This window comes from Dunckerocampus dactyliophorus, chromosome 4 (assembly GCF_027744805.1).
Source record: "Dunckerocampus dactyliophorus isolate RoL2022-P2 chromosome 4, RoL_Ddac_1.1, whole genome shotgun sequence".
Taxonomy (NCBI): domain Eukaryota; kingdom Metazoa; phylum Chordata; class Actinopteri; order Syngnathiformes; family Syngnathidae; genus Dunckerocampus; species Dunckerocampus dactyliophorus.
The window spans coordinates 20,872,250-20,887,595 of record NC_072822.1 but is presented as its reverse complement, the minus strand read 5'-3'; the positions used below and the strand labels follow the sequence as shown (position 1 = coordinate 20,887,595).

Here is a 15,346-nt window from a genome sequence, read left to right as displayed (position 1 = left end):
AAGCATGGCATTGTTTTGTTCACCGCTCTTGTTCAAAGTGCAGCGCGTTCAAAGAGTCTAGTGAGCAATCATTAGTAGACAGTGATGGTGTTCTGCTGAAATCTTTTGGATGCATAGTGTGCGTTCTTATGTGCAACACCCTAAAATACAGTGTCGACTTCAGCTACGTAGTGCTGTTATTGCCAATTAAAAGCTCAGGAAAACATTTCACTTGGTATTGTAAACATCTTAAAGCCTTTAAATCATTGGACAATTTGGGATGTCGTACTACATTCGCAGATTGATTTTTTAAGTACTTTCCTGTGTTCCTCTAAGGCTAGATAAAGTCCTGACCCTCTTTTATTGCTACCGTCGGCGCAAGTGCAATTATCAGGACCAGACAGTATGACCTGCCACTGGTGTTCAGGAGGCCAATATCCTTTAGCCATGCACTTGTCCGAATACTCAAAGGATCACATGCGCTGGTATCACATACACTTGCAAACCCAGCAGTAAAGTCAGTCTGCGCCTCAACAGCTCCTCAGTACTTATTCCAAATTGCTTCCAGTCCTGTGGCTGTATTAAGCAAGCTTGGAACAATCTTGGAATGTTGTATGCAAAGACACGTAACGTTGTCTACCTGCCAATTCATATTTACTTGAAAAACGGGAATGAAAGAAAATGCAGGGACTTCTGAAAGCCTGAAATATGAGCAGGAAAACCATAAGCCGCCTGACAACCTACTTAAGTGTTGCAATATGGCTTTTCAAACACTACAACCAGGTAAGTGGATACTGAGCGATACAGTAGCTGATTAGAGATCTGTGTGAAATCTGTGTCAAAACATATAGGTTATTATATGTATTACACAGTCATGGAAAAAAATCTTAGACCACCCTTGTTTCTTCAGTTTCTTGTTCATTTTAATGCCTGGTGCCTTTCTTTGGAGAACTACAACAATGACAACAAAAATAGCTCATAAGAGTTTTTTTTTTTTGGCAGTACAATGCTATAGCTATTCGTGTAAGAACTTAAGTGATTTTGGTTATGATCATGGAAGTTGCTAGATATCAGCTCTTAAATTCAACTCTTATGAGCGACAGGTGTATATTTGTTATCATCATTATATGTATTTATCCAAACAAATGTACCTTTAGTTGTACCAGGCATTAACATGGATCAATAAACTGAAGAAACAAGGGTGGTCAAGGGTTGCAGGGGAATGCTGGAGGCTATCCCAGTTGACTTTGGGCAAAATGCAGGGTACACTCTGGACTGGTTGCCGGCCAATCGCAGGGCACATATAGACAAACAACCTATGGACAATTTAGAGTCACCAATTAACCTAACATGCATGTTTTCGGAATGTGGGAGGAAACCGGAGTACCTGGAGAAAACCCACGCACGCACGGGGAGAACATGCAAACTCCACACAGAAATGGCCAACGGAGAGTCAAACCCAGAAGCATGTTTTAATTTAATATCGTACTACCATACATATTTAATATCATTGAGTAGTCACTATGCTTTCTTTACACTGTTCTCTTTACTTGTCTTGCTGCTGTAACAAGTAAATTTCCCCGCTGTGGGATAAATAAAGTACATACAATACAATACAATTGAAGTTGAGTTACAGAGCGTAGTGGTACAATAAAGGCCCCATTAAGCGGTATAAGTTAGTTGTGCTCTGTATACATTTTATTATATTTCCATTGTTGAGGGTTCTAAAATATATGACCCCTCACAGGGGTGCTGGCTGCGAGATACATTGCTGTTCGTTAATTGGTCATCGCACCCCTTCATCTCTGCTATAGTGGAATTAATTGAAAAACATTCACCGTTAAAAATTAATACTGTATATGGAATTGTCAGCACACTGCTGTGTACCGTGTCACATGACTTTCTTTCTTTAATCTATCGCCAACCCGCCTACAAGGATTAGGAGTCCAACAGGAATGGAAGAACACAAACTTGTTTGTCGAATGAACACAGGATGCTGATGCAGCTCTTAGCTTTAATTTGAACTGATTGACTGCTGTAATATCTTAGTCATATTTATGCAATCAGTTCAGTGCTAATACAATTTTAAAATTATGCTGGAACCTTGATGAGTGTCATTAATCCGTTCCAGGTCTGAAACATACGTAAATCTACTCTAACCTAACCAATTTATCCCCAAAAAAATAATGTAAATCCAAATAATCTGTTTACAATTATAGTTTTATATGCACAAAACAATTCCAAATGCATATAAATGACAAATGAAAGAGATAACCATTTAATGTCACCTTTACCAAGATTGAAGATCATTGACAAATACGACGATTTGGCAGCGAAATCCACTCGGACAACTCTTTTGTATTTTTCCTTTGTGTATTTCTTCAATTCAATAGTGTCTCTCACCTTCTTTATCAAAATGTGGACACTTGCAACTTTCAGAAACCAGTGGCATAACTGTGTTAGTTAGCAAAGAACTACACAGTCAACTGCTGATGACATCATATACAGGTGATGGAGCTGACCTCTGGTGACTGTTTCCATGTATTAGCAAGCTAATAGGCTGCTAACGATGATGTTTTGTAACAAAAATACATTAAGAACACAGGTGCACTCATATAACACCAAAAGACGTGCGCCATATTATACGTTAACTGGACAATTTATGGAAATTGAGGCAAAATTTTGGAGTACATTTTCTATAAAGGGATGCTTTGCATTAGCCCAGAATGAGCCGACGTTAAATGATCACTCTGATGAATGCTATATTGTAAATGTAATACAGTGGGTCCTGGATACTCACTGAGGCGAAAGTCAGAGTTTGGAGGGGGAGGGGGAGTGAGTGGTGTTTCAAAAATAGACATTTTTATAGGCGTCTCAATTACTAGTAGATTTTCACCATTCGCTGGTGGTCTCGGAAGGTACCCCCCCCGTGAAAAGCGAGGATCTACTGTTATCTGGGTTGCAAATCATCAACTTACATATCGTATATACTGTATATTTTGAAAGAAATCCCTAAATGGTCTTGACTGTTTAAAGCGTCCTTCTGTAATGATTTGTTTACGATGCTTAGAAAGCAAAGAAACTACATCAACTCTAGTGTGTCAGGTGTGAAAAGCGAATTATTACGTGCAATGATCGACTTGCTTTATCGCTGCCCACTGCCTGGCGTGAATGCCAAACGTCTGCGTCCTATTTATTCTGCCGACATGTTGTCTCCAAGTTTATGTGACAGTCTATTGTGTCATTTCCTTTCATGTGATCTCCCTCTGCGGCATCACTCTTTGTTTAGTTTGCTGAGCGTGTCTTTGAACCACAGGCACTTGCTCTCAGCAGCCGGAGCCACCGCCATTCTCTCCTCCTGTGCATCCTTCCCGAGCTTCTGTCCCTGTCTGTTCACTCTCACTATCAAAAATATATCACATTTTGTACACATGTAGACAGTCTTTTGTCGCCATCAATTCTGTCACTGCCTGGCTGTCACGTGCACAGCATACGCACTTTTTCATGCAATTACACACATCACTGGTGTTGGACTATTGTATCACTGGTGTATCACTGGTGTTGGACTGGACTATTGTACAAAAAACAAGACAGTGTGCAGTAGCAGAAGCAACATTTCCGTCAAAAAACAAATCATACAAAAACCAGGGTGTTCGAAAATCGAGTAGGGATGAGCCAGATACTTGTTTTAGATGAGTATTTGTTACAGATAATACATTTTTGCAGCGTACGAGCGTGAAACAAGTACAGCTCGTCATTATCCATAATGGTCATGAAAGAAATTCCTCATTGGGTAACTACCTATGTATTCACTCTTCACGCTCTGAGATTGGTCAATCACACACAGCGCCCGCCCCTCCCAAGACAGACTCGCTACAGCTCGAGAGAGGAGCCATGCCTCTCACTCTTTCACACACAAACACAATACAGACAGTGACTCTCTGCATGCTTGGCGCAACTCCAGCTCATGTTCTCTATTTCTCTCTATTTCGGTTTGTATGGTATCATTACGTACACGGTGCATTTGACAAGACATTTGACAAGCATTTGATGCTTCTAATTTGGCTGGTGATGTAAAGTCAGTTGGAAAACTTTGCTCGTAGTACTGAACGTGGTGCTACAGTGAACAAGACTGACAGATTATTTCCCTGTTTTCCATCACTGGATGTTTGCATGAATCACCAACTTCACACAGATCATTAGACAATGATTAAATATTAAAGTCTTACAGATCACTTACACACATACACAGTACACATATAGATGAATAATAAACAATAAATATAGCAAGTTCTGATCAATCCATGTCAATTTCAGACTTAAAATAATGTATTGATTTAAGCGCCATCCATTTCCGTGTAAAATACAATCACTTCTGGTTGATGCCCCGCCCGCTCTGAGTACAGATACGGATACAGATAATTTAGATGTGTGAACAGATACAGATACAGATAAAGATACGGATACAGATACAGATACAGATACAGATACAGATACAGATACAGATACAGATACAGATACAGATACAGATACAGATACAGATACAGATAGTGGTGTACTTATCCCTAAAATCGAGGTTTGACTGTGAAAGCCCGGAATAGTAATAATAGTACAGTAGTCCCTCATTTATCATGGTTAATTGGTTCCAGACCTGATCATGATAAGTGAATTTCCCCAAAGGAAAAGGATAAATGGAATATTTTCATAGTTATGGCATAGAAAACCTGTTTACAACCTTCTAAATACTGTTCTTAACATTATAAAAGCCCTGTAGACCAGTGGTCAGATCTCTGGTCTTGGCCGTAAACTTGCGCAAGATTTACAACCCCCTGATAGTATATATATATATATATATATATGTAGAAAAAAATATATACTACATAATATACTTTAATTATACATATTTATTTATTGACTTAATTTGTAGAAAGGTTTTTAAAGTAAATTAAAAAGTTCTAGATATTTAACACTTGTGTAATTATTGGTTGTTGGTGTCAACACTTCAGCTTTTTCCCATTGTGCCTTTTCTTCAATTTTTTACCATTTTTGCTGTTTTTTAAAATTTTATTTTTTTTCTGCAGTGATGCAATGAAAAATTAGCCACGGTCTGCAGATGGCCTCTGGGTCGCATTTTGGGCACCACTACTTTTGTGGCTCATCGTAGAGGTCGGAGCATGTGGCGTCGGCTCTATGAGCAAATTACAAATCCATTTGGCTTGTTGGCTCAGTGTTGTGGGCGAGCAAAGCGATGGTGATGGAGGGGAGAGGAGCTGCGTTACAACAGCCAGTCCTAATGAGCAGCGTTTTTTGGAGCTGCACATCTATGGAGTCATTTTGAGGTAACAAAGGCTGATTTTGAGCCACAACGTCCACTAATTACTGTTGCGAGAGCAGGCACATTGCTACGCGCTGACTCTCTCTACTTGTCCCTCAACCTGTGAACACGAGGTGAGCAGGTGTACGTGTGTGCACTCATGGTACCACCGGTCGGGTTTTAGGGTCTGGGATCCTGGCTGGAGCTTGCCTGGAGAACGGCAAGGCGTACGTTGGTTGGTGGTCAAAATGTTGGTCATTTTCCGGGAGGGAAGGGCACTGATGTAATAATACTTTTTTTTTATATATGCGATCGACCGGCAAAGTCCCAAAGATTGACTAGTAGCTCACGATTGACGGGTTGGTGACCCCTGCTCTAGACTACAGTATAGCCACCTTTACATTCGTATTATCCAATATAGTATATACAGTCATGGAAAAAATTGTTAGACCACCCTTGTTTGTTCAGTTTCTTGTTCATTTTAATGCCTGATAGAACTAAAGTTTCATTTGTTTGGACAAATATAACAACGGCAACAAAAACAGCTCAAAAGAGTTGCATTTTTTGGCTGTACAATGCTATAGCTATTTCTGTAAGTAATTTTGGTTATCATCAAAAAAACTATGGAAGTTGCTAGATATCAGCTCTTTAATTTAAAATAAACATTTGTTATCATCAATATATTTGCCCAAACAAATGTACCTTTAGTTGTACCAAGCATTAAAATGGATCAATAAACTGAAGAAACAAGGGTGGTCTAATCATTTCTTCCATGACTGTATAATCTGCGAAAATAAGTAATTTAAGGCAAAAATAAAACTTGTGCTCGTGGAGGACAGGAAGTGACACTGGTGGTTCAGAGTTGAGTTTTAGCTGGTCGTGGGTTATGGCCGCAACAGCCCATGTTACTTATTATGACTATTATGTTAGTATTATTGTGCCTGTTGTTCCGGCGATCAAGTATGGTGCCTGTCTCACAAAATAACTACTGAAACCTAGTGACCAATGTAGAATACTACATTCACAATTTGAGTATGTATTCTTAATTCCTTGCATTGTATTTCATTTAATTTAGCCATATTTATGCTTGAAAGTGCTGAAGGGAGGCAAAAAATACATAACATAGGCTTAAATATTCACATCGATTTTGTTACTAATAGGCCATATTCAACTACAAAACACCATTTATTTATCAATTTATTTACTTATTAAAAACATGTGTTAATTAATATAGGTTTGAAAAACCATGTTTGAGTGAAGCTGCAAAATTTTAACCTCGATGTGGCGAGGCTGGCTGTAATACTGTAATATTCATTTATTTTCTATGCCGCTTAATCCTAACTAGAGTCGCGGTGGTATGCTGGAGCCTATCCCAGCTGACTATGGGCGAGAGGCGGGGTACACCCTGGACTGGTCGCCAGTTAATCTCAGGGCACATACAAACAATCATTCTATGGACAATTTAGAGTCGCCAATTAACCTTACCGCAAATAATATTTCAAGAGGGTCACCACAAAGCAGTATGCTTTTTTTTTCTTAACATGTACGTAATTTCTTAGTACATCTTTACCCACATTGGATTGACTTGAGAGTCTAATGAATTAAAATGTGACAAATATTGAAGTGGCCTCCACACCTTTTAACAAAAAAGGTTTAGACACCCCTGGGATGGAGTACATGCTGTGCAGTGCTGCACATCACTGGTTTCTAATGGGCTCTTTTGGGAAAAAAAATTGAGCTGAGAAAGTTGTTCTAGATGAAAATGGATGTTGTGCTTACACTAGGAGAGACAGTCATCTTACGGGCTACAAAAGGGCATCGTCAGGCTAGTAGCAGGAATTGCCGCCTGACTGATGTTTTATTCAGCCTGACTAACTGGTCCTCAGAGGAAGAGCGTCGCTGCCCCGCTTGTATGCAGGGGGAGGGTCTGTTTGTGTAGGTCTCCATAAGTTAACACTAATCTGCCTGATCTCCACCTCAAAGTCACTCGCTTCTCCACATGTAAATAAACATATTCAGTCGTCTTTCAAACTAAAGCCACTATCAAACACTTGTTTGATCAGCAGAGGGCCTGCAAAGCAGTTCATTATGCATTTGAAAAAGTGGCCTGCCCCCTCCCTGCACAAGCACAGCTCATTGTTGCCAGTTTTTATGTAATTACTCTCACCTTTAGGAGTGGCTGAGCAACTGCCTGCACAGCACAGAGTGTGTTTTAGTGTGTCTGGGAGTTATTAGTTGCTGATGTTGCTGTGCATTGAGCATGTATACAGTACTTGTGTTAGCCTTGATTCTTTGCTACACAGATCAGTTCTGAACATGAAGGCCACCCACACATCCTTGAACCATAATCCTCTGAAATCTGGATTTGTGCACCAGAAGAACTTGAGAGATGAGAGGATGCTTTCATTGCATTCTTTGATAACTCTTTGGGTCTATGAAACTTGCTGCTCTCTATGTAAAGTTTTTTCTTGTTGTTGAATAACCATCTTTCTCTAAGTTACAAATATTTCTTTGAGAAAACAAACTGTTTCATTTGTCGTGACTTTCTTTCGTCTCTGGTAAAGCCGAAGAAGAAATAGGTTTCTGAAAGGCAACAGATTTATATTGAGTTCAGCTGTCTTTTCAGACAAACCAAGAACCAGTACGGGCCGAGTGCATTAGCAGCACGTATGTTCAAAGAAGGCACCCGCCCGCCCCCAAGCACTAGTCAGATTCCTTTGTGTGTATGTCTGTGCGTCATGTATGAGTCTGTGACACTGAGAGACTCGAAACGGCTTTGCAAAAACAGACAGGCCCGAACTGGTAAACAGGTGCTGCTGTAGCAGCTGAGGATGAGGACATGGGGCGTTTCCACCGAGCCTGATCAAAGGGAAGCTCCCTCAGCCGCCAGTCATCCCGGCTGCTTGATTCATGTCATTGTGTCAGAGACTTTATGGCTGCTTGCAACAGCAGCAGACAAAGTCAATTTACACAATGTCCTCCACAACCTTATATACAACCTCAACACAGAGAGAGAAGGCGTGTTCGTTTGCTGACGTAAAGGCAGGATTCGAAGACATGGTGAAGATGTGTGAGTGGATCTTTTTCACTCATGGTGTGGACTGATACTCCAATGTGCAAACATATTGTTGTTCAAAGAGGCGAGAAGGAGGAAATCTTGTCTGATTTAATTAATTCATTGATGTTGTTTTCAATAGTGCCGATCATAGGCATAAGATCCTTTTTGTCAACACATCATAAACCAATGCTGACTTTGCATGGCAGGGTGGCAGGAAGTGAGGTTAGTGCACATTTAATGACCAACAGTAGTTGTGAAAAACATGCATTGTTCTTATAAAACAAGAGCTAGGTTTAAAAGGGGGGGGGGGGGCATCACTGAGACATACATGCTGTGACACCCCCCCCACTCCTGAAAAAATGAAAAAAAGAAATCCTTTCTCAACAGCAATACTTTTGCCTTTGCTCTGAGCGGAATTTCTTCCCTTTGAAGAGAGAAGAAAAGTGAAGCCTGCATGGCTGAAGAAACCCTGGAGGGGGGCGCTAACTGTCACTTATATTTACAGCCTTCCGAGATACCTTGGGGGCTCTTATCCAGGTGGCCTCTGCTGAAGCTCTCAGAAGAGCTCACACGTTTTTTCCCCCACAAGTTATAGTATCAATAGGCACTGCTGTACTTTGATTCAGCCACACAGAGGTTGTGAGTCATGTGTGTTTGACTGTAAAAACAGGTTGGGTTGATGCTGGAACTTGAATGCCCTCAGGAAACTTCAGCATTATGAGGCTTCTGGAACTCTTGCACCAAATATGACTATATGTGCCTTGATTGTCAAACTCACACTGATTTTTGACTTATCCAAAAAGAGGCATTCATTCACATTGTGTAGCTTAATTTTTGAGTTACCATTTAAAATTGATGGATATCATAAACATCATGTTTCAGTGCAATATCAAGTCAAAATGCTTATAATGACGCCGCAGGCACTTGCACCCTCAATGTGTTTTACACCTCATGCTTCAGAAAACAACCACATAATTCAACTCCAGACCAGATGTGTCTTTAGAAATGTCACCATGCCTTGCTGATAAAGAAGAGATGACAGATATTTTGTATTTTGGGTTTGCAGCAATCCTCTCTTCAAAGTGAACCCCTTCCAACTGTCTAATCCTGTCCTGAATGAGAGCTGGATTATCGAACAAACCCCTCCATTGATTCCGCCGACACATGCAGGAGAGAGGAAGGCAGGAACGGGCTGAAATTAAGTTATGTATGTGCTGCAGCTTAAGTGGGGAATCATACAAAAGAATGTGCAAGCATTGGTGAACATTAAAATGATTAGCACATTATTATCCTCTCAAAATTCAAATGTTTGCTAATGGAGACCATAAAGACAAAGGTGTTATTTTGTGCACATCTCCACCTCTGCCTTTTTTTTTTTTTTTACAAAAAACAAAACAAACAAGTCTTACTTATTTTACTTTTGATGATTCAATCTTTTTTAGCAATTATTAATTGCATGCATGTATAATGCAAGTAAATAGTATCTAATAACGACGCTACTTGAAAATGAACACATAATCAGTTAGCACATATTTACTGTCTCTTTGGCACAGGACCATTTAGACTCACTGCCACAACATTAGGTACAGCTGCATGTCAAATGAGATCCAAATTTGCCATGAAAAATATAATAAAGCTTAGTTATTATAAGGAATAATGGAAGTTTTGACACTTTAAGAGAGATATTCAACAACTGCTTTGTATTGGAGTCATTGCAATATGAGATGACGGTACAGTATGTAGATCAATAAGGCAACCAAATGATCAAAAACACATTTTAGTATGATGCAGTGGAAACTACAAGCCTAATAATACACACCGTTACCTTGATACAGTTGCAGTTAACCTGAGACATTTTCCACATTGGATGTCATTGCAGCTGCAGCCAGTGAGTGTATAGCAATAACATCTTTGGGTCATCCAGTGACAGAAAATTCTTACTCAAACGTTTTTTAATGACATAGCAACATAATAAGACACATTATTTAGATTGCTATGACGAGTTCAGCCAGTACAGGCCGGGAAATGAAGTACTGCAATAACAACACAAAAAAAAACAAGCTGTGTGCTGCGAAGTGAGGATGCAGGCACTCTAGCAGAGATGAATAACAATCCCATCTCGACCATCAATTTAAAACTAGAACGTTTTATTAATTTTTCTATAAAATCTGCAGTTTTAGAAACACATACAAACATGTCCTTGCGCTATAAAACAGCAACTGAAAACTCAATGACGCTTACAAACAACTTTTCAATACTGAGTGCTGGATTAATTTACAACATGGATTTGCCTCACAAAAGGGCAGTTCAGAAGGTCTGGACTGCATTTCAACAGCTGTTCTCACTCCAGTTCAAACATATATGACACCGCCTGTCCCCATTTCCATTAAAAAGCCTTCCAACGCAACACTCATCTCTCTGACCATTTGCCTCCATTGTCTCTGGGGTCTTTTCTTTGTCTGTAATCTGCCACTAACAGTACAAGTGTCTTTGTCACGTGGAAGCAACACATCTATTGCACATTATTCAAGTAACCCCATGGCACATCTCAATGGGTTATTCCACTCTGTTTTTCCACATAATTGAAAAAATACAATTGTTCTCCACCAAGTTTCTCAGTAGGATAACTGAATCCAGAAGTAGCAAACAAAAGGCAGCTCTTGTTGCATGAGATGTTGCATTATATTCAATGCAACTTGCATAAATAAACATTTTTGATGGCACTCTGAATAAAATGTCTCAAGTAAGGGCTTAATCAGTGTTTTGTGGGGTTGAAGAGAGCCAGCTCATACACAAGTGGGAGGGGGCCGCGTGGGTTCATACTTAGCGTGCCCTTTGAGAGACGGGTGAGGTTTAATGTAAGACTGGCTGCTGGTGAAAACACTGCTCGCCTTCCTCCTCGTCCTCTTCTTTAGTTTCCTGCTGAACACATTCTGCCACGACTGCAGGGTCTTAGAGGTCCAGATCCACATGCCACTGGTGATGCCCACCACCAGCAGCATGAAGACCTTCACCATGAAGACCTCAACGGCTGGGATGGACGTCTTCATAAGGCACTCCGACTCTGGTCCGCTGCTATCCTTACACTTCGCCTCCACTGCCAGCATGCGCCAGTAGTCCATGTTGAGCCGCTCGTAGAAGTAGCAAGCAATGACACAGGTGGCGGGGACGGTGTAGAGCACAGAAAAGACCCCGATGCGAACCATCAACTTCTCCAGCTTGTCTGTGTTCTCCCCTTCTGTTTTCATGATCTTCCTGATGTTGAAAAGGGCCACAAAACCAGACAGGAGAAAAGACGTGCCCGTGATAAGGTAGCAGGAGAGCGGGATGAGCACAAAGCCAGTAAGAGCTTTGACGTCCATGGCGCCAACATAGCAAACACCTGTCAGCTCATCTCCCGCCACCTTCCTCATCACTAGGATCATGATGGTCTTCACAGCTGGGATGGCCCATGCCGCGAGGTGGAAGTAGCTGCTGTTGGCCTCGATGGCCTCATGACCCCACTTCTTCCCAGCGGCCAGAAACCACGTTAGGGTCAGGATGACCCACCAGAGGGAGCTTGCCATGCCAAAATAATACAGAATGAGGAACACAATAGTGCAGCCTGTGCTCTCCAAACCCTCCTGGATGACATACTGGACTCCGTTGTCTCTGTCGCAGGCGATTCCATCAGTGCCCACAAAAAGACGAATGAGGTAGCCCACAGAGTAAACACAGTAGGACATGGAGAGGAAGATGATGGGCCTCTCTGGGTATTTGAAGCGCTGGGGGTCAATGAGAAACGTGAGCACGGTGAAGGCGCTGGAGACAAAGCACAGGATGGACCAGATCGCAATCCACACCAAGGAGAACTGCTTGTCTCCTTGACTCCAGTATACATCCACTCTGGCGTTACATTTGGGGGCACACGACTCGCTTTTGTCAACATAGTGGAACTTTCCAGGGTTGCTGCACGTCTGCTTGATGCTGATGTCCTTCAGGTGCAGCTCCTGTCCACTCAGGGGACGTTGTAGTCTAAAATCGGGTGGCTGCGTGTGCGACACTTTGGGAGGCTCATCTGAACCATTGTTGGGCGCTTCCATGCAAAGGTTGTTGGGGTCATTTTTGGTGGGTAGCCGAGAGCAGTCCAGGGAGTCTGGCCAGGGGAAGTTAAACTGCTCCAAAATGGGCAAACACTTCACTTTGACCTGCTCGCACATTACTCTGCAAGCAGGGATGGGGTTGGACACCTGCTCTGTGCACATGGGGGCGTATAGTGAACAAAGAAAAAATTTAAGATGACTGTGGCATCCAAACTGGATCAGCGTTGCAAACTCCTGCAGTTTCATGGCTGCTTCTTTTTGGTCGTCGTGCCCCATGAGATTTGGCATGCGAGTCATGTTGTAGCCGATGTCCTTACACAAGGGGATGCTGATGTGTTGACATTTCCCCTCTCCTGGCCAGTCTGGGTCAATGGAGCTTATAGCCGAGCCCTCGCTGATGCACAGCACCAGCAGCGTGTACAGCATGAGGCTCAGGTTAGCGCTTGAATACATCCTTACTTCCTGAGTTCTATAAAATGAAAAAAAGTGTCCATCACAGATTTGTCTGAAACAAAGTATTTAATGAGAGTGGTTCAACTTACAGAGCTTTTTGTCCCAAGACCATCATGTCCTCCACACGTTTAATGAAAACACGAATCCCACAGCGCTCCACAAATACAGTTTTGCAGGAAGAATGTGTTCCGGTCCATGCTTTCAAGAGTTGCAGCATGCAGTGTTCTTTTTTCCACAAAATTCAAATGTGTGCAGTTAAAAAAAATCCCAAATTCAAATCCCACATGAAATGAGTAGAATCTCAGTCAGCCATCCTCTCATTGCATGAGACTTTTCCAGAGTGCGTGGTGTTGCAGCGGCGTGCTTCCCGTCCCGGTGCAAGAAGTTGGAGAAGCCCCACTTATGAGATCACGCCTCCCCGTTCACTTATAATCAAGTCCCGATCAAATAATAGTAACGCTTTTGGCTCCTCGAAGGCGCGCTGTTGATGCCTTGGTGGCAGCGCTCGTCTGAGCTGCTCGGAGCAGCCAGATCGGTCCCGGTCCAACCTGCCAAAAGATCCGCCTTCAAAGACACCTACTTAGCATAAGAAAGATGACACTGACACGCCGATTATTTTCTAATCGTGCGGAACAGCTTGTTCATTGCTGCATTTTAAACCAAAGCCTCAACTTCACTCGGAACACAACGTGGACAAATTTGATGGGGATGCGAAAACATTGCGCAATATATGGCCCCAACGCGCACCACAACTTCTCTTTCAACTGTGTTTGACATTTTAGATGAGGCAGGGAATTGTAGATGAGTGGGATTTCGTCTTTTTAAGTGAAGTTTGTTCATTTAAATGAAACGTACTCTCACCTGACAATTTATTAGGTATTAGGCATCAATATATCCACGTTTACAATAATAACAATGCTCAGTTTTAATGGATGTTTTCATTTATCAATACATTTCATCATTGTGGTGCGGTTTGGAGTGGCATTCTTAACATTTCCCCACATCTTATGTAACTATTAGGACACATGTCAGTATAATAAAATACATACAGCAAACTACAGCTACAATAATAAACATATTGTTAGATGAATACATCTCTGTGTAGGCACTAAATATAGTGATACATTGTACATATACATTGTACAGTGTGAGTTTTTGTACATTTCAATTTATGCTTTTTTTGAGAAAATTTCCACCCCTTACCAAGGGTGTCCAAACTGCAACCCAGGGGCCGTTTGTGTCCCGCTGGTTGTTTTCTTTTTGGCACATTCTGACATTAAATTCATTCAGTATTAAAATGCTATATTATTACAGATTACACTAATAAACGTTGGATTTGCACAAACAATGCTGCCCTAAACATTTAGGTTTATGGCACGGTATGCTTTATTTGTTTTGGACATGCTTAGCAAGTGACGTTAAGGAACACCAACAACATCGAACAACAATTCAACAAAAACTTCCTGTGTTTAATTGCCATCATTTTCTAAATAAAGAGCAATGAATAGGGAATGTGTAGCGATGGAGATGATGATGATGATATTGAACATTTTAACAACTCATGAGGCACCTTTCAATTGAAAGGATAAATGGTCATAAATAATACGCACAACACACATTGAACGGTTTAGTTCTGAAGAGGCATTCATGAACTTCCTGCAGACTTCATCAACCCTTAAAACAGCTAAAGTGCACACAATATAAGTCACACTTTATGCCAAATGATGTGTTCAAAATGTAACGTATCTGTTATTTTGTTTTGACGGTGACACAACCCCTTATAGAAAAATGTGTGTAGATTTATTTCATTACAAAGGAACTTTAAAATGTAGTTGTTATGGGGTCAGTTTGTTCTGCCCAACTCCTTTAGAACTAAGAGGAACACCTTCCAGTCATTTCCTGTCTTTGTCAATGAAGGAAGTAATACAACAATAGATACAAATGTTATGTTGCATTTTTACACTCCAGACCTGAAGGGCAAACATTGTTCTCATGTGGAATGCAGATATCTAAAAGTTATCAGTAAAGCAGTTTATGAATGAATGACAATTAACAAAATGAAAAAAACTGTTGAGCTGCTGTAGACTGATGTGCGAGACTACTGAAAAGTATTTATATTACGTGTCAGTATCCCCTCGTTAGCCTTTCATTATAATACTTTTTCTTGCTGGACATTGGTAGTCAGGCGGAGACAATATTGTAAATTTTTTTAACTTCAGCTATTTTTAAAATTGTCTGTGTGACTGCGGTGTACGCTAAATGACAGGGCTCATGGCATGAAATGTGGAATGCAATTATGGTTGAAATGGGAAATTTTCCACTGGCGATTCTGCTGAGGAATTGTGTGAACTGTCTCATATAGAGATGTTTCTACAATTTAGCTTTACATACTAAGCTACATTAGAACATACCTGCCAACCCTCCCATTTTCCCCCCATTTTGCCCTTCTTTCCCGGCACT

The 15,346-nt window shown here is 41.1% G+C and overlaps 1 protein-coding gene across 1 annotated transcript; it reads right to left on the bottom strand.

Annotated features, from left to right (window-relative positions):
- Window positions 1-9,894: 9,894 nt before the first annotated feature.
- On the bottom strand, window positions 9,895-13,549 carry fzd10 (frizzled class receptor 10). The gene is made up of 2 exons (XM_054773281.1): window positions 12,976-13,549; window positions 9,895-12,902 (listed from the first exon to the last, which is right to left on the bottom strand). The coding sequence occupies exons 1-2, from the start codon at window positions 13,101-13,103 to the stop codon at window positions 11,138-11,140; spliced, it is 1,893 nt and encodes a 630-aa protein (XP_054629256.1). The 5' UTR covers window positions 13,104-13,549; the 3' UTR covers window positions 9,895-11,137.
- Between the last annotated feature and the right edge of the window lie 1,797 nt (window positions 13,550-15,346).

Coding starts and splice junctions, on each gene's coding strand:
- fzd10 (XM_054773281.1), bottom strand. CDS start 13,103: ATGCTGCAACTCTTGAAAGCATGGACCGGAACACATTCTTCCTGCAAA. Junction 12,903..12,975: donor GTCTTGGGACAAAAAGCTCT/GTAAGTTGAACC, acceptor TTCATTTTATAG/AACTCAGGAAGTAAGGATGT.